Source organism: Cavia porcellus, unplaced genomic scaffold (assembly GCF_034190915.1).
Source record: "Cavia porcellus strain 051 isolate PalLab524CR breed Dunkin Hartley unplaced genomic scaffold, mCavPor4.1 scaffold_17, whole genome shotgun sequence".
Lineage (NCBI taxonomy): Eukaryota > Metazoa > Chordata > Mammalia > Rodentia > Caviidae > Cavia > Cavia porcellus.
The window spans coordinates 31,925,641-31,944,736 of NW_026947500.1; the positions used below are offsets into that span (position 1 = coordinate 31,925,641).

Below are 19,096 nucleotides of genomic sequence, written 5' to 3' on the forward strand. Positions count from 1 at the left end.
GTTGCTTTATATCACCTGGAGACCGTCGGAAATGTTCACCGTGATATCTAGTCTTACTGCCTTTTTACAGAGGACTTGGACTCAGGGGTGGCCGGTGGTTTGCCAAAAGCCCCAGGGCTGGCAAGGGCCAGAGCTCACAGCAAGCCCACTCTTTTCATTAAGCTGATCCTACTCTTCAGGGAGAGAGGACCTGAGGGTCCCTGCACACCTTTAGGAGTGGGCACCAAAAGAACGCTGCAGAAGAGGAAGAGATGACACTGAGCAGAACAGTTTGCTGAGACACAAGACACTGAGTTGTCAGATGTAGCTGAGACTCCTCAGCTAAGCTGTTCAGAAAGAAAACTGCAGTCAGTGTAACCCTCAGCCATTGCTTTGGAGTGAGAACCAGCCAGTTTACTGTTCCTGCAGCTCTGCTGTGTTCCCATGTGGACTTTTAGCAGCAGGGATCATCCTAGCAAAACTTCAGCTTTGATAGAGCAGTGTTAGAGAGGTCACAGCTCATAAAGGGAAGCGCCCTGCCTTTGGAGTTACACAGGCTTGGGTTTACACTCTGACTCTTAGAAAAGTCACTGAAGCCTTTCTACACCTGGAACCTGTAGATGGGGATTCCTAGCTCCTGGGCTGTTGTGAAGGTGAAGTGAGGTAAGGACACCTAAGCCTGACAGGAGGCAGGGCAGTGGTCCTTAGTGGGCACACAGGGAAGGTGGTGGTTACTGTCACTGAGTCAACAAGGAGTCTGGCCATTGAGATCCCTTCTGCCTTCTGCACCTGTAGTGCTGCAGGGTGTGGACAACTCGCTTGTGGGCCTGCACAACCAGAGCTTTGCCCGAGTCATGGAGCAGCGCCTCGCCCAGCTGTTCATGATGTCCCAGCAACAAGGCCGGAGGTTTAAACGGGCCACCACCCTGGGAAGTTACACTGTGCAGGTAGGTGTGTGCGGTGCCACTGTGGGTGCATTTTCTTGTGTTATGGGGGAGCATCTTGGCTGCCACTGAATAAGCCATATTATCAGCACAGCTCTGAGGTTTCCACGGGTTAGGGTCAGTTCCAGCCTCCTCTATGATCAGTAAGAAAGGAGGTTACTGAACAGATTCTGCACACATGTAAAGGTTTATAAAATGAAAAGTTGTTCTGTTCATATTTAGTCTATTAAAGCACAGATCCCTTCAAGCTTGTAGTGGACCTGTGACCATGTAGTGATTTAGAAACGGATATAACAGCAAATGTGTTTAGGGGTGTTAAATAGCTGACTATATCAATGTTTTTGGATCATTGAACACAGCTGTTTGCAGTCTCCCTGTTTGAATGTCCACCTTGTATTCTTTGATACTGTGATTTGAGGAACTATTTTCAAGATGATAATATGTAATCTACTAACAGGTGATTTCTTACTGTTATGTTTTTTGTTTGTTTGTTTGTTTGTTTTGTTTTTTTTTGTAGTTCTGTATTACGTGTACCCTTACACCGCTTTGGTTTGTTTTGTGTTTTTCTCTTTTTCCTCTTAAATAAAAAAAAAAAAATAGAAAGGGGCATGGGGCAGGCACTTGTGTTGCTCCACCTATGCCCTCCAGCATTTCTAAGCATGCCAGCGGGAATTCCAACACCAACCCCAAATCTGTACTGCAGGGCTGCGCTTGGAATACTGGGAGTCACTTTGCCCAAGTTTTGCTGCCTGGAAATGTCTAGGAATTAACCAGTGGGTGGGGGGACAAATACCCCCACTTCCTCCCCTCTCCTCTAGGAAAATTCTGAAATGTATCTTGAAGATCATTTTCAGGGCTTTCAGAAAAGTCAGTTCCATTCACCCAGTGCAGTAAATGGCTTAATAGACTCTTCCCACCCGTGTATTACCGTCTCATTTTCCTCTCTGTTTCTCACCCCTCTCAGACTTCAAACACTCACCACTTTTCTGGGTTTACTTCTGAGAGAACGCCCTCAAGGTATTAAGGAGTAGCTATGCCCACAGAAAAGTTCTAAGCCTTCCTAGATACCTTGCCCAGTTCTAGCAAGAGTGGGAGTGTCTTGCATATTCTAACCAATCCACATATTTCACCAGTGGGAACCCACCTCTTATCGTTATGCTAATTGCCAAAGGATTCAGTAGCTGCCCCTGGAGGATGGTCTTCCTCATTGGACAGTCTAGCAGGCTACCCCTGCACGTGACCTTCTGATTGGTAATCCATCATGTCTAGCACACATGGAATCTCAAATAACTCATATTCTCTCCTTGTGTGAGTCAGCATCATGCCCCTGACAGGAGACTCTGGGTCCCCTTAGTTCACAGTTGTGAATTTGGTCCCTTGTCCTAATGGATGTTGCTTTGGTTCCAAAAGTCTTTGCAGTGCCTGTACAGCTTCATCACAAGGTAAAGGGATGGGTAATTTCATTTGCTGGGTTTATCGTTTCTCTTCTGTGCATCCCAAGCAAGCCTTATAATTCACACTTCTCCAAAAGACAGAAGGGAAGCCACTGGTGCTCAGATGACAGGGGTCTGCACCAGCAGAAAGGGAAAAAAGGGCTCATTCTACAACTCTGCGGCTGCCTGTAACCCAGAGCAAACCAACACATTCTGCATGTCTAAACAGGCCCAGAGAGATGTTTTCTCTCATTTTTGTTTTCCAGAGTGCTCGGTTCACTTGTTCATGTAGTTGCCTGGAGAGTCAGAGTGAAGCAAGTGGTTTCTTTTTATAAATCTCCACTTTACAGAGACTTTAGATGGCCTCTGGCATCACTTTTGGAAAAAGCATGCTAAGGAGAATTTGCTATTAAATTGAAATTGAGTGAAGCCAGTAGATATCTGAATGATGATTCACCCCTTCCTGGTTGTGCTAGCACTCTCCCGCCTCCTCTCGCACTAGGGTAAGGGAAAACATGCTCAACCTGCCCTCCCCAAATTCACTCTGCGTAGCTGCTGCTGCTGCTGCTGCTTTTTCTTGTTTCTCTTCCTCTTTCTCCTCCTCTTCTTCTTCTTCATCTTTTGGTACCAACCAGGATTCAAACTCAGGACCTTGAACTTGCCCAAGCAAACGCTGTGTCACTGGCTATATCCCTATCTTCCTATATAGCTTCTACCTTCCTTCTACCCAGAGGCTTTTCTTCTGGGCGTGAATAATTTTAAAAGATGAATTTCCTTCATGAATATTTAGGTAGTTCTCTAATTGATCTGATTGGAAAATTGAGTCCTAAGAAGACATCATCTGACCCATAGACATTTTTAAATTTTTGACTGCATCTGTAATCAACATAAAGCAAGTTTTAACTGCCACTTAGATGCCCTTGTTACCTGCCACAGATGTCAGTATGGGTGAATGAACACTTTCAAACAGAACAACCCTTGTGAACTTTCTGGAGTGCAAGTGAGTAGTTTAGACAAGAACATTTAGATGGTTACAAATTCCTCTTGAGGAGATAGGGGTAAACACAAAAGACAAAGGTAAGTACAATGTTTTCCAGAGAATATACAGAAAATGGGTCTTTAAGGTTCCTGACTTGGGCGAGGTCACATCCTATAAGTGTTTCTTGAAGATTCCCAAAGTATATCTGCATAACCAAATTCTAAGACATGCTTGAAACAAAGAAATCTCCTTAATTTTATCCAGCATAATGGTTTCCAAATTTAAATGTCAGTGAGACTCCTATAGTACATTGTTTTATTATGAACATTTTCAAGCTCACAGAAAAATTGGAAAAAATTATACTGCAAACACCAGTATACTCACTATCTAGCTACTAACAATTAACATATTATGTTTCTACTTCATAGAAATATCTATATTTCATTATGTATATCATTTCCCTACACATCTGTATATGTTCTAAAACGTATTTCCATGTACTTCCAAATCATAGTTTGATTTTGAAGTTCTAGTACTTCATACATATGGGGTACTTAGTATATACTCTTACAGAAAAATTTTATGGCTCAGTACTATAGTGTTGATGAGATTCATCTATGTTGTGTTATTTAGTGGTTTATTCATTTTTATTGCTGAGTAAGCTAACAATATTCTCTTGTGTGACTGTAGTGCTGTTTTGATTGTTTTTGTTATTGTTGTTGTTGTTGATGTGGTACTAAGCAAAGAATCCAGGAGTACTCTACCACTGAGTTATATTTATGTCATTTTGTTTTGTTTCGTTTTGTATGGCGAAGCCTTGCTCAGTTGTTCAGGTTGGCCTCAAATTTGTAATCCTACTCCCTTAGCCTCCCGAGTACCTAAGAATCGAGACCTGTGCTACTGTTCCCAGCTTATCTCTTCTTGTTATTTCTAATGTGTGGCTTTGAAACAAGAATACCATGCACATTTTTTTTTTTTTTTTTTGGCATAGATCACTATGGGGCTACATGCTCTCACCTCACCTGTATATATAGAAGGAGACTATCTGGTTCATAGGATTGGTATATGTTAGCTCCATAACACTACCAGGTCATTTCCCAATATTACATTACACTCTGCCAACCAGAGATGTTCCCTTTGCTTCACATACTTACCAACAAACATACGGTATTGTCAGTCCTTATTTTAGCCCTTCTGGTAGGTGGACAGTTGATGTCACATAATTTTAATTTAAATATCCCCGTTTAGCATGTTTGTTGTGCTTACTGGATATTCAGATATTTTATTAATTTCTTGATATCTTTGCCCATTTTTATTGTGTTGTACTAATATCTCCTTTTCAATGATTAGATATTGCATACATTCAACAGAATATTAAAAAAAAATGTGATTTCCAATTCCCTAATGAGAAGGAGCCACAACCAACCCAAAGGACAAGAACGTTACCCCCACCTTATCCCCAGGAGCTTTTTGTGTTGTTTTCTTTGATTATATTTCTTCCCATCCCATCAGAGTTGAGCATGGTTCTAAATTTTGTATTAAATCTGTATAGGTTTTACCATCCATATGTATATCCTTATATAATGTCATGTGGTTTTGCCAGTTTTGAATTTTATAATCTATGATTCATTTCTGTTGTTCAGCATCAGGCTTTTGTATTGATCCACACTGATACAAAATAGCCATAGTTTATTCATTTTCACTATGCATTATTTCATTGTGTGACAATTACTCATTTATGCAGACTGTTTTCAATGTGTTTTGAATTTTCAGGAGGTTTTTTTTTTTTGCCACTATGAACAAAATTGCTTTAAACATTTTTGTAACATCTTTTAATAGTCTATGAAACTAAAAATCTGTATTTTGGAAAATACTATATACTGTAATGTTTATCAGTTGTTAATGATAAGAGCAAAGCCCAAATGCTCAATATAATAAAGGAATAGTTAAGTTTACCAGGCATAGATATAGTAGAACACTATATAAGTGTTGTTGAAAGTTTAAACTTTTACATTTATGTTTATCCATTATTAATTATAGGAGTGAAAAATTAGAAGCAATGTTTAATAGTAAAGCATTTGTTAAATAAGTTTTTGGAGTAGACGTTTGAATACCATACGGAAATCAATATTTATGCTTTTGAAATGTTTGAGGCCATTCAAAGGTAAAAGCACATTTAGCAAGGTACAATATTATATGGACAGTATGAGAAATAATTTTATAAAACTTCAAAGGTTTCTGTGGCAAAAAAACCCCAAAAAACAAAACAAAACAAAACAAAAAAAACAAGCACTACCAGGAACTATTCCAAAGAATAATAGTACTTAGCTATGATAAAAGCATTGTAGATTATTTTTAGTTTATTTCATTTCTTGATGCTTTTCTGTATTTTCAGATCTTCCCAAATATGTCTAACTTTTATAATAAAAAAGTAGAAATACAGTAGTATTTGGAAGACAAACTTGGAGTTTCAAAATGTTGTATTATCAGTGATCTTTTGAATTGCAGATGTGTAGGTTAATTTTCTTTTTTCCTTTCTGCCAACAGCAGACATTTGAAATTAAAAATCTTGTTTGAGAATAACCTAGTGTGCCCTGAATTAATGTGGAAGCCTACTTTCAAATGAGGCCAGAGCTCTGTGGGGCCTGAGAAACATCCTATTCCATGTTTTCACCTTCTGCTTCAAACTGTGCTTTGCAGATGTTCGTATTTTTCAAAACCTCCCCCCACCTCATTTCATCTCACACTCCAACAATAGCAGGCTTCCAGAGGTTGGCAGTGGGGGGCCACAAAGGTTGATGTCTAGGCTGTACCATGTGGGTCCACATGGTTGCAGCCTACTGTAGCATGGGCCAAAAGCCTGCTGATTGCCCCAGGGCTGTACAAGATGTGCTGTCAACACACGGCCTCTTTTTTCCTGAAAGATGGTAAAGATGCAGCGTGTGCCGGGACCAAAGGACCCTGCAGAGCTCACCTATTACACTCTGTACAACGGAAAGCCCTTGCTGGGAACTGCAGCAGCCAAGATCCTGAGCACCATTGACTCCCAAAGGATGGCCTTGACTCTGCACCACGTTGTCCTTCTACAAGCTGACCGTAAGGGGACAGTCTTCTTTCTGCATTTTTAAAGCCATTAAATATTTTCTTGGAGTCTGACTCTTCCAACTCATGTTAATAGTGTTAGAGTTAAACATTTTTCTACCCTGGAAGATTCTTAAATCGATCAGCTATATTTTCTGTGTTGCATAAAGCCTTAGGTTTTGGGGAAGAAATGTGGTTTGTAATATCCAGATTACCTAATGATATCACGCTGCCCCCAAGTGATACTGCTTTTAGCCTGATCCTGTTATCTAGAGGACAGCTATGAAAGATTGCTATAGCTGAGATTATGTTTGTAGGCCTGGGAAATGAAAGATAATTAGATTCAATAGACATTTAGAGAGTCCAGTAGGAATTACGCCCAGTGCTAGGGGACACACACATGTTGACTGAGACCTGGCCCTGCCTTTAAGGGGCTGGGAGTTAATGCAGCTAGGAAGGAAGATTTGCAGGAGAGGCCTGGCCTAGGCAGTGTGACCCTGGGACCAGCAAAGGAAGCTTTGCTTTGAAGGGCCATCTGGAATGAAGATACAAAGCATGGCGTATTCAAAACAATAGCTGCCTCTGTGAGTACCGTCCCTAAGACAGCTACTGTGCCACTTGCTTCATCTAGATTTTCTCACCTTCTACTCTCATAGGAGCAGTGTTTATTTAGCTCTAAATTTCAGGAATGGAAACTGAATCTTAGAAGAATGAACTAAGCTGCTCGGCATTACAGAACTGGTACTTGGTTAGCCAGGATCTCATCTGGGTTTGTCTGACTTCAGAGCTGGGCTCTTACCTGTAGTATAGCAGAAGGAGAAGAGGGGGTGTGCTTCAGTGGAACAGCCCGAGGAAGAGAATGGAGAGAAGAAATATCAGGTGTGCTCGGAACACAGGAGTTCACATGGCTGGGATGAACGGGTGGAGGAGTCAGTGGAGCTGAAAGTGTGTATCTGTCAGGAGAATCAGTTCTTGAATGGCAGGAGAGGGGGATGGTTTATAATTCAAGGATGATCAAAATTATGGTTCATGTTTAAATTTTAAAAACGGGTACAGTAAAAGACAGTCCCCTCCCCTCAAACACAGCCCGTCATTCTTGCCACTTTTCTCCAATAGTTCTAGAAGTCCTCTTTCACAAACACCTCTAGTTGTGTGGTCACAGCTGCCTCGATGTCCTCCTAAACTGATTCAAAATGTTTACCTTCCATGGTGATTTTGGCTTTCAGGAAGAGCCAGAAGTCAGACACTGGGTGCCAGATCCAGTGAATGAAGTAGATGAGGGCGCACTGTTCTGTTTTTGTGAGCCCACCTTCCTGTTCAGCTATACTCAGCACATCTCCTAAAGATGCTCAGAAAAAAGAAAACTGATTCAGAGAGTGACAAAAGCAACGGGATACGTGTGTTCAAAGTGAGGGGGCGTATCCCGAGGCATATTGACAACAATGTGTCTTTTACTGTAATAACTGTTTAAAAATTTAAACACTGTAGTTTTGGACCGGCTCCTATACTTGGGTTATGGAGAGCAACTAAAGATTTCTGAGTGGAGCAGTTCATTGGCAGTTTAAGGAGGTTGAACGTGTCCAGGATGGGAGGAGACGGGAAGTGGCAGAACCAGTAAGGAAGCTGTGTGGTGTCCCCAGGCACTGGGGACCTAAACAAAGTCTGTAAAGAACGCGAGAGAGGGAAGGGTGCAAAGGTGTGAGACAGCGTGCAGCGACATCCTGAGCATGAAGGCCAGGGGCCTGCTGTCCTCCGTTTCCTAGCTGATGTCCGTGTGCTCAAGGAGCGGCGGGTTGGTGTGCACACCTGGCTACGGTTTTCCTCTCTTTTCCTCTCTTCTTTCATGAGGAACAACTTTTGCCTCCAGGGTTCTGACCACATGTTGTCCTGCTTGCCCAGCACCTTTGCCCAGGAAAGACGCTGGCCAGTCTCCGCAGGCTTGTTTCTAAAATGACATTTTCAACTGAGATTCTGTCCCTCTGCATTTCTCCCTGGCCTCCTCTTGGGCTCTGTATTCATGTCTGTCAACTACTCGCTTCCTCTCTTTTGCTATAACCTTTCTAAGTGGATTCTTCAGGATCCACTCCTCTCTTCCTCTCCCTCTTTTCCTCTCCCTATCTCTCAACATAGAGGACAGCAGTGAAAACCAAGAGAGAGGTAAAGGCACTGGGGCAGAGGCTCAGAGAAGTGGATGGATTCAGGATATTTGGAGGACAGAGCTGAGGATGAGATAATGGATTCTATGTGTGGCAGGAGGAGGAGCTGGATGGATAGAGGAACCAAGATTGACTTCTAGGTATTTGCTTGACCTCAGTTTGGTGCCATTTCGAGAGGTGCCAAAGATTGCGGGGGGGGGGGTGCGCAAAGAGGCTTCCTGAGGCTGGAATGGAAACATTGGAGATGGAATTAGAGTCTGGTTTTTGCCATGTTAGGTTTGAGATGTCTGTGAGGCTTCCCTGGAGCTCAGGAAAGGTGGACATGGGGGAGATGGCACTCAGAGCTGGGGGGTGGATGAGTCAGTAGGAGAGGAGTCTACTAGGGAGACAAGGGGCAGTGGGGCTCGGATCCGCCTGCAGAAGAGTGAGAGCCAGCAGAGGACAGAGAGAAGGAACAGCAAGAGGTAAAAGGAAAGCCAGGCAAGAGCGGGGCTCAGAATTCAAGGAAGAAAGAGACTTTCAGGAAGGAGTGAACTGCTGGGGAGAGGCAGGGCTCAGGATGGTTGGGAAGCCATGGGATTGGGAAGGTGAAGGTTGGCCGTGACCTTCGCAGTTATTTCTGGGATGAGTTTGGCCGAGAAGAGGATCTCAGTTGGAAAGTAGTGATATTCATTCAAAAAATGCTACTTAAAGGAAGCTGTGGAGTACTATTTTGGTGAAAGAGCCTCACTCTTGTTCATTCCTTCAAAAATATTCACTAAGAATCTACTGTGTGCCATGCACTGGCATAGGTACTGCAGAGACAGCAGTGAATAAAACTGATAAAGAAGTCCCTGCCCTAACAGACCTAACATTCCTGGCAGGACAGACTCAGGAGACGAAATAAGCAATGAATTAGTGCTAGTAAGTGCTTGGGGGAAGTGGGCAGGGGAGGGCTGGGAATATTAAGGAGGCAGTGGTTGCTGTTTTAGATGGTTCGGGGAGGGGTCAGTAAGAGGATCAGTGAACAGCCAAGGGGAGGAAGGAAGGAAGTGGTCCCTGTTGATACCTGCAGATTCCAGGCAGAGGAGAGTTTGAGATCCAGCCAGGGGTGACTGTGTAGGCAGAGTGATATGATGTCACAGACACAGATGAGGCCTGTGGTCACTGATCTTCATGGGTGGCTCTGAGGGGGATGAAAACCATTGGAGGGCTTGGCCAGGAGAAATATGTGGACTCAGCACTCCCCAGCAGCTGAGGCTTGTGCACATTCTCCTTAGCATCCGCTTCCACCCTCTGGGGACTCTAATATTTGAGACCTAGTAGGTATCGACCACAAAAAGGAGCTGGAAACAGTCTCGAACAGGTTCCTCCTCCTTTCACTGTTTGCTCCACAGAAGGAATTTATTCTGTGCTTGGATCATTTGGATTTTCAACTTCTTTCCTTCTGACAGATCCTCCTGTGTGCATGTGTAAAACTCACACATCCACTCCGGTGTGTAAACTCGGAAATTTTGTTCTAGAGGAAATGACTTTTCAGTGTAAGCATCCAGCCTCTCCAGGGCGGAGCTCAGTTTTGCCTACTGTGAATTGGGGTGACATTAGCTCACTGGCAAAAGACACAGCTCTGGAGCTAACACAAAACAGGTGCTCAGAGCACGTTGTCTTCATTCCCTTTCTGTTTTCTGGTCACTCTTGCAATTTAAATCACCACTAATTCCTTTTCACCTCTGAACATGACTTTGTGCTTTTAGATCGGGAGCCAATGGAATATATTGGGTTTGGATGACTTCAGTTGACCTCACTTCAATATCACTTAAATGACTTTATTAATGTACACAAGATAAATCTATTCTCTTACCTTTTAAACACAGGTGAAAGGATTTTACATGCTGCACCTAGAAAAAAAATACATCCGCCTAAACAGTGATACTGAGTAAAGGCAGAGCACATAAATACTTCATTCTTGCTGATGAGAAAAATCATACATGGCTATTTACCTGGAATATACACTGAGATTCTGTACATTTTTATCATCAAGATAGGATAGTCTGGCCAAAAGGTATATTGATAGTTTTCACAGATGCTCTAAGCTTTGAAAAATGTTAATGATACAAACACAAAACTCACATATAAAGTCTGAGTTACTAAAAGCAGTGGCAATTAAATGTGTAATGTCAACAGACACACATCATCTAATGGGCTGTTTTCAGAAGTTAATAATGTGAGTAATCACTGGTTGATAAGAGCTGTGGGAATAGAAATTTTTCTGTACTAATAATATTCTGAGCCCAACAAGGTGTCAGTTGAAATCAGGAGGTGACTGGAGGTAGAAACAACCCTCAGAAAATCCCTTACCACGTGGTGGTTAACAGTAGGATCTTTATATCCCAAAGTCCTCAGCTTCGAGAGCTCTCTTTTATTGTTTTGGAGGATGCTCTTCTTCATGGTACACTATGTAAATGTCCTTCACCTCTGTTTAGATGAGGATAGAATAGATTTGTCTTGTGTACATTAATAAATTCATGTTGTTGGACAAAGTGATATTAAAATTAGGTCAGCTGAAGTAATTCAAACCCAAAGTATTCATTGACGCACAATCTCAAACTATAAAGTCATCTGCAGAGGTGATCCTCAGAATTCAGCAGGATCAGGAAGCCCCAGTTATGCTAAACAGACTCTAAATAGAATGATACATAAACTGGATTATGAGTATATTCATTTAAATATGGACTAGACTAGATTAACCACACAGATGGGATTTATAACTTGTTGATAGTCTGTCCTATTAGAATATCTGTAGAGGGAGTCAAATTGCAACAAGGATAATGGTAGTTCATGTATGCATGCCTTCAATTTTTAATTGAAAACATATTATGTGCAAGACTCTATTAGAGTCCTCATATCACCAGCAAGGAAAATTGATATGGATCCATCTTCCTCCTCTTAGTACTAATGGAGGATAGTTTTATTGAGCCCCTTATGAGGGCCCATACTAAAACATTACAAAGTGATGATTCCATTTTACAGATGAATGAACCAAGACTCAGAGGGCTCAAGCCACTTCCCCAAGGTCACACACTGCTGAGGCACAGCCTCTCTGACCTTGAACCCTCTTAACCTCTGCTTCCTCCCATCTGTCTCAGGACTCAGGGTTGGGGCGGAGGGATTTATGTCTGGGTTGCTTCCCTCTCCCTAGTGCTCCTTGTCACATGCTTCCTGCTGGCTCCCTCCCACAGCCGTGGTGAAGAACCCACCCAACAATCTGTGGATCATTGCTGCCGTCCTGGCGCCCATTGCTGTGGTCACGGTCATCATCATCATCATCACTGCTGTGCTCTGCAGGAAGAACAAGAACGACTTCAAGCCAGACACCATGATAAATCTGCCTCAGAGAGCAAAGGTTTGTGAGGAGTGGGGGAGGAATTCCAGCCTGCAGGTCTTTCCTGCTGGGCTTTGGAGCCATCACAGGAGCCTTCAGAAATACTGGTACAAGTCTAGTTTGGAGGAAACCCTCTATTTCATGATCTGAACCTGATAAATAATGTTTATCTGATGCTCTTTCTTTGCCCCATAGGCTCCCAGGCAATTTATGTGTATGTAGCAGCTCTCTAATCTTGACAGCATCCTTTTGAGGAGGACCATCTTGTTACAGGGGAAGAAACTGAGGCACAGAAAACTAGGACCTGGAGAGAACGGAAAGGACCTTACAAATGATTTCATTGCATTGCCTCCTTTTATGCATGGGAAAGTAACTCCTTCAAGGTCATATGGTTTATAAAAGGCAGAAGTAGTGGAAGGGCCAGATCTGCTATGATCAGAATGTTTGTGCCCTCCAAATTCATATGCTAAAATTATAACCCCCCACTGATGGTATTAGGAGTTAGGTCTTTGGGAGATAATTAGCTCATGAGGATGGAGCTCCTGGGAATGAGATTAGTGCCCTTGGTAAAGAAGCCCTGGATAGTTCTCTTGCTTCCTGCGCTGTGTGATCATGTAAGAAGTGGGCAGTCTGAAGCCTGGCAGAGGGTTGCATTTCTGTCACTAGATACAATACCCAACACCTACAGCTGAAAGGAGAGGTTTATTTTGGTTCACAGTTCAAATCCATGGTTGACTGATGCCAAAGCAGAAACCGGATGGCAGGTGGCCATAGCTAACAAAGAGTTGCTCATGACATAGTGGCCAGGGAGAAGGGAGAGAAAGGAGATTCCTAGGAAGGAGATATACCCTTCCAGGTCACACCCCTGTGACCTGCGTCTTCCAATAAGACCCCAGCTCCTAACAACACATTCAGCTGTGAATTATTCAATAGATTAATTCAGGCTGGGGATTTAGCTCAGCGGCATGAGTGCCTGCCTTACAAGCAGGCAGTCGTGAGTTCGATCCCTGGTACCGAAAAAGACAAAAAAAAAAAATAGATTAATTCAATGATGAGTATATCATCTCCATGATCCAATCTTTTTCCAAAAGTCTCACCTTCGAACACATGAGATTTTGGAGAGATATCCTAGATCTAAACCCTAATAGACCTGCTCCAGAACCCAGCCACACTGGCATCTTGATCTTGGATTCCTCGGCTCCAGAACTGGGAGTGGGAAATAAATGTCTGCTGTTTGTAAGCCTAGCTGTCTATGGTATTTTGTCATGCCAGCCCAACCTGACTGTGAGATGGTCTCAGCTTCTAATGCAAGCTTCCTTTGAGCACACTGACTTCCAAATGTTCTCCTAACTGGAGTGACTTCCCTTTAGCGGCTGCCTTGATATAAAGCTACAGGGCCAGAGCAGGGTTGCTGCTGAAAGACAGATCCATGGCTCCCCTAAAGCCTGGTTTGAGTTCTATTCTTCCTCTGTTGCCTGCATGTCCCTGCTCCATCCACCTCTGGGGACTGGCAAGGCAGTGGACTGAAAAGACTCTGAAGGCGGATTTTCTGGTCACATAGCCACCTTTGTGATATTCCCCCAGAGAAATATTCTGACTGTAACCCGTACTTGGTGTTTAAATAATGCCTTACAATTCGCTGGGCCCTTCTAAATCTGTCACCTTGTTTGTTCTTCACGGCAGCCCTCTGAGGTTGGTCACACTCAGGGCAGGTTTTATTATCCTTGTTGAGCTGCCAAGAAACCAAAAAGAGAAATGTTAGGACTTGTCCAGAGTCACACAACCAACAGAAGCTCACAGCTGAGTCTTTGACCTCTTTCTTCATGGCATACTTACTTGTACCCTGGAATCTGGGAGACAGGAGCTTGTCCAAGCTCTGAGCCTCTGATCTTTGTCTTCTTGTGTAGAAATGAAGTGGCAAATTCCTGCCACACTTCATACCCATGGGACATGGAGATTATCCTTCCTGTGGTCACACACCCCTCCATTCTTCTGCGCCATCACACCTCACATGAGCAAAAGAAATCAAAGGATTGTTATTATTTGCAAAACCCATACACCTGTTGGGAAGCTGCAGCTTGATTAGACATTCTGTCTGCTGAAAAGCCAAATCCCAAAGAATGCTCTTCTACTTCTTTGGATGTGAAGGCACCTGCTTCACACACACAGCAGGATGCTGGTAGGAAGGGTACACTGGGACTTGCCAAGCTGTGAAAAACAAAGCCGTTCCAAGAAGAAATAGGTAGTGACAACATGCACCTTTCAGACTGCACAAATAATTACCAGAACCTAGTTGTATCTGAGTCCAGAAATGAGAGTGTGCCATGCTGAGGTTGAATGTGGCATCTCTGTGTTATAGATTAAACTAGTCTTATTCATCTGCCAAGATGAGTTGGGCAACACAAGATTACAGCATACCTTCAGGCATGAAAGCTCTCCAGAGCTAGAATAGATGAAATGTTTATGGTTTCCACAGCTCCCTTTGTGTGCCTATCCCATGCATTGTGCCTCTTGAGATATCTGGCTGATATTATGAATCAAGCAAATCGATGTTCTGAGAGCTGATAGCAATCACTTGTGTTCAGGGCTGCTGGTTGTCTTCCTGTTCAATTAGGCTGGGGAAGGCACTTTGATATCCAAAGCTCTTTTGTCATAGGAAGCCAGAGAAGTAGTGGAATTGGCTGGGTCTTGCTGCAGTCCTGCGGCTGCAAGCCAGGGACACTGCAGTGTCTGAGAGAGAGAGCCGGCTATATCACCTCTCATGACTGTGTGTGTGATCAGAATTCAATGAATGCCAAGGGACAAGACAATGAAAAAATTGGCCTTCACCACCAATCCACAGAGTAGGTGGATGGCCCCAGAGGACATCACTGCGTCGTTAGAATGCAGGCTACAGTGCCTGAGGAAGTCCTCAGGACCTTCCTGAGATGCAATAATAAACATAACATGCTAAGCAGAGGAGCTGGCTGTGGCTTTCCTGGGAGCTGAGGCCAGGGCATGGATGCTGCACCTGTCTTCAGAGACCACGTACATAGACAAACCCCTGACCATTGTTGTCAGCTGGGCTGCTGCTGGTAGGATGCTGAAGCTTATGAATACAACGAGCCTAGATTCTTGGCTTTTGTTACCTTCCTTCCTTTGTAGTTCACGTTGCTTTATTCTTTGTCATTGATCGACAGCCTTTGCCCTCTGGTTTTCCCCTTTATATAATTAAAAAGAACATGACTCCTTGGCTTCCTTAGGAGCAAGTAATCAGGGCCACAACAAGATGTAGGGCAGCCTGGGTGGCATGAACATCTGCTTGGGACAGGACACTCATCCCCTGAGAAGAGCCACCTGTTTTCTGTTCCTTACATGCAACCTGTATGCCCTCACAAAGTTATGTAACCTCTTTGTGCTTCAGTTTGCCCATCTGTGATACGGAGGTGATAACAATATTAACGGATAGGTCCTTGTAAGCATTAAGTGAGTATATGTGAATTGCCATGTGCTACGCCTGGTACAAAATAAACATTATATAAGAATTGGCCTTTAGTGTTCCATGTGGGCTGGGAAGCAGAATAGAGAAACTCCCAGAAATTATTTAAACATGCTTGTTGGTTCTTTCCTACCTCACTATTAATCATCAGTTGGATTTTGCTCACAGCTGCCTTGTTCACTTGGAATTTCAGACACTGTGCAATAAAAGCCTTGCTAATTCCCTGGGAATGAATTACAGGAGAGTCAGCCTGTTTAAGTGAGAAGTCTGGATGAAAGAACAGGTCTCTAAATTCTGTGTCACTACCGATGATTCGGTTGCTTTCGCCTGTGTAGCACATTTCCCTCTCTTCTCTGCCATCTACTTTAATGCTCAGAGGTAGTGAAAGTAAAACAATTAAGAGTGTCTTTACTTCTCAGAGGAGAAAAATTGATGTTCAGAGTTCAAGTGATTTGGCAAAGTCATACAAATGCTATTACACCTAAAGCTGTATGTGAGTAGAATTCAGGAGCAACCAGATATTTCTAGGCATGGGGACTGTTACATCTTAATTAGTGGATCAACCAGCACTTGCTTCCAACTAGCAGTCCGAGAAAGAACTGATTCCCACACACCTATTTGTACCATATTTGCACGCATCCTTTTTCCAGGCAAGTCTTAATCTGTAGAGATTCACTTCCTGAGAGGAATTGACACGGGTTCTGATTTTGCAGGGCACAGTAACAGTGTGGATTTGAGTTGGCTCTTGCTCATCAGAAAGAGCTCTACTCCTGTCTCATGTGTTTTGCTTCCTGTCTACTCTTAGAACCACCACTGGAGACAGTTCCCTAGAAAGATGACTATGAATCTCTTTCATCTTCGCAGCCTGTGCAAGGCTTTGACTATGCCAAGCAGCACCTGGGCCAGCAAGGGGCAGACGAGGAAGTCATCCCTGTGACACAGGAGACCGTGGTCCTCCCCCTGCCAGTTAGAGATGCTCCTCAGGAGAGGGATGTTGCTCAGGATGGGAGCACCATCAAGACGGCCAAGTCCACCGAAACCAGAAAAAGGTAGGCAGGGGCCAACTTCTTCCTTTCCCTGTCACCAGGAGAAATCCCTGATGGATGGTAGGGGTAGCTGTTGCCTCAAGCGGGTTGCCCAGGTCTCTTTAGAAAGTCCCTTCATGCTCCTTTTGAATACTACAAAGGAGACTAAAGGACACTATGAGAGTCACATTCCCTGCTCTCTCTGGGATGCCCTTTTTGAGACTTTATGTCACTGATCAGTCACTCCCGTGAAAATATAGCTCCTCTATTTATGCTAGCAAAGTTGGTTCTGATGTCACACTCATGGTTTTAATGTCTTTTAAAAGCAGTGCCTTTCATTCAGGATACTTGGAATTTATCGGGCAGCTTCTCAATAGTTTCTGATTCCAGTCAAAACCATTTATGGAGTTTTTACCATAACAGAGCATTTTGACAGGCATCAGGAGGACTACAAAAATGTGAGAGAATAATTGCTGACCCAGGGATCTCATGATGGAGGAGACTGAGTGATAAATAGTGGAATACGTGTGACCCTGTGTGAATGCCTGCATGGGTCTAAGTGTTGCAACAAAGAGAGGAAGAGGACTTAATGCTGCTCAGGGGAACATCCCGGGACAGGTTGTTTTAGCCATGCCTTGAAGGGTGGGGCGGAAGGGTCTGGGTAGGAAGGAAGAGATAAAGGCATCCATCTGAAAGAGTGGGGAAGGAAGAGGATGGTGAGTGCTGCCAGAGTTCATAGTGGTTGGGATGTAGTGAAGGATAAAAAGAGAAGATGGATTAAAATCACAGACCATCTTGATCACCAGGCTAAGGAGTGTTACTCTCTAGCCAGTGAGAAGCTATTGAGAGTTCTTTTGGAAGGGGCAATGACATCCAGTGTGTATTTCAAAAAGACCACTCTGGTGATGATGTGGATGATAAGGGGGAGAATTAGGTCAGAGACTCATTACAAGCACTTCGACAGATTTATAAAGAGGTCGTGAGCCCCAGGGTAGGTCCTGCTGGCTGGCAAGACCAGCGTCCATTGCTTACCCGCTCCTGTCCTGCCCAAGGCCACTGTGGAGACTGGAGAAGCCACATATTTTTAGTGTCATTCTTTTTTTGCCTCCCTTTATCTAATATACATTCCTGTACTTGTTTGCTGTTTGCCAGACACTGGAGATATTTCAGTGAACAAGACACAGAGTTTGTGTTTTCATGGAGTTTATAATCTGGTAGGGAGAAATAGGTAATAAATAATGAAATAGATAAGGTCTATTTATTTCCAGGTCAAATGGTGAAGAGTACCAAGAAGGAAATAAAAGCACAGTAATGGGACAGAGAGGTGGGAGGGAGAGCATAGTTCTATTTTAGACAGGCTGACTTGCCGTCTGAGGTGACCCATGTCACTGAGACCTCTTCCCATCTGGTTTCTCATCCTCCAGCAAGCTAGTCCTGGCTTTCTCCCAAGGTGATTCCAAGGGCAATGAGAAAAACTAGCTTCCATATACAAGCATTTTCCAACTCTCTGCTTGTGTGATAGAAGGCTTCCCCAAAGCTCGATTACTGAGATATAAAGCTCAATTAGAGAGTCTCTGCAGCAGGGAAGTACACTATCAGAGAGATGAGCAAAGAACACAAGTTGAGATGCACAGAGAAGCAACAGATGATTGATCTGAGTTGGCTTGCAAATCCTGTTATCTATAGCAATTATTCTCATTATGATCTTTGTCAGATAGAATAAAGGCATATTGACAACTTATTTATTACTTATTTAGAAGACACTGAAAAGAAATAGAATTACTAGAATTAGGATATTAACACAGCACTTCCAGAACAAATAAAAATTCTTTTTCAACTATTTGCGTTGAGTAAATTGTGTAATTATTAATTTTATAAAAACTATTAAACTAGCATTTCTTCTTGGATTAGCAAGGTGTTGCCTCTTGCTAACTGAGTTTAATTTTTTACTTCAGATTTTTATTTAGAAATATTAGCTTGTGAAACAGCAGATAAAACCACTATACTGCTGCATGGTTTCCACATTTACTGCATTATTATTTCATCATAAAAATATAATCTTATCAGGGGCCAACTGTATCATTGCCCAGACTGTGGTAGAAACCTCATCCATGTTCAAGTCTAGTTTCTCAAGCAACTCTCATATCATTAGGAAAAATCCTAAATACCAAATCCATCATGAATCATGTTTCTGCTTTCTCTATCTTTCTGTATCAGTTTCCTCATCCAACCTAGATATGGACGACAGGATCCCTGTGCAAGATGAGTCTGTTAGATGACCCAAAACATTTTGTAAATAAAAATAAGAGAAACCAAGTATTTGATAGTTTTCCACATGCTTCCATTTTTTAAAATGATTTTCAAGCAGAAATCTGAAGATTCAGTCACTCGCATGCTGTTATAGGTTCTTTTCCTCTGGTTTAGGGTCTTGGGGGTGCTATGGTGTTAGTCTATGGCTGAAGCTGAATCAACCTCATAGGGACAGTCATTTGCAAAGGACACTTAGTGATAGGCTCTAATTTTTCAGTAGTTGATTCATCCCCACCCCAAAGACTCTCCTTCCAGGCCGTGTCTACCACTAGTCTCAGAATGGGGGACCATTAAGTTCAATCTCACAGGTGATGTGTTTTTGCTTTCAGAAATACTTTGCCATCATGAGA

General features: G+C 43.0%; 1 protein-coding gene across 7 annotated transcripts in view; it reads left to right on the plus strand.

Moving 5' to 3' along the window:
* The window catches only part of Kiaa1549l (KIAA1549 like), a 254,772-nt gene that overhangs the window by 170,273 nt on the left and 65,403 nt on the right, over positions 1-19,096 (plus strand). For all 7 annotated transcript variants that reach the window (XM_063227749.1, XM_063227751.1, XM_063227750.1 and 4 more), the window contains 4 exons: positions 775-926; positions 6,260-6,431; positions 11,791-11,954; positions 16,276-16,460. In XM_063227749.1, the coding sequence (XP_063083819.1) occupies positions 775-926; positions 6,260-6,431; positions 11,791-11,954; positions 16,276-16,460 (673 nt within the window). The remainder of the gene's footprint in view (positions 1-774; positions 927-6,259; positions 6,432-11,790; positions 11,955-16,275; positions 16,461-19,096) is intronic.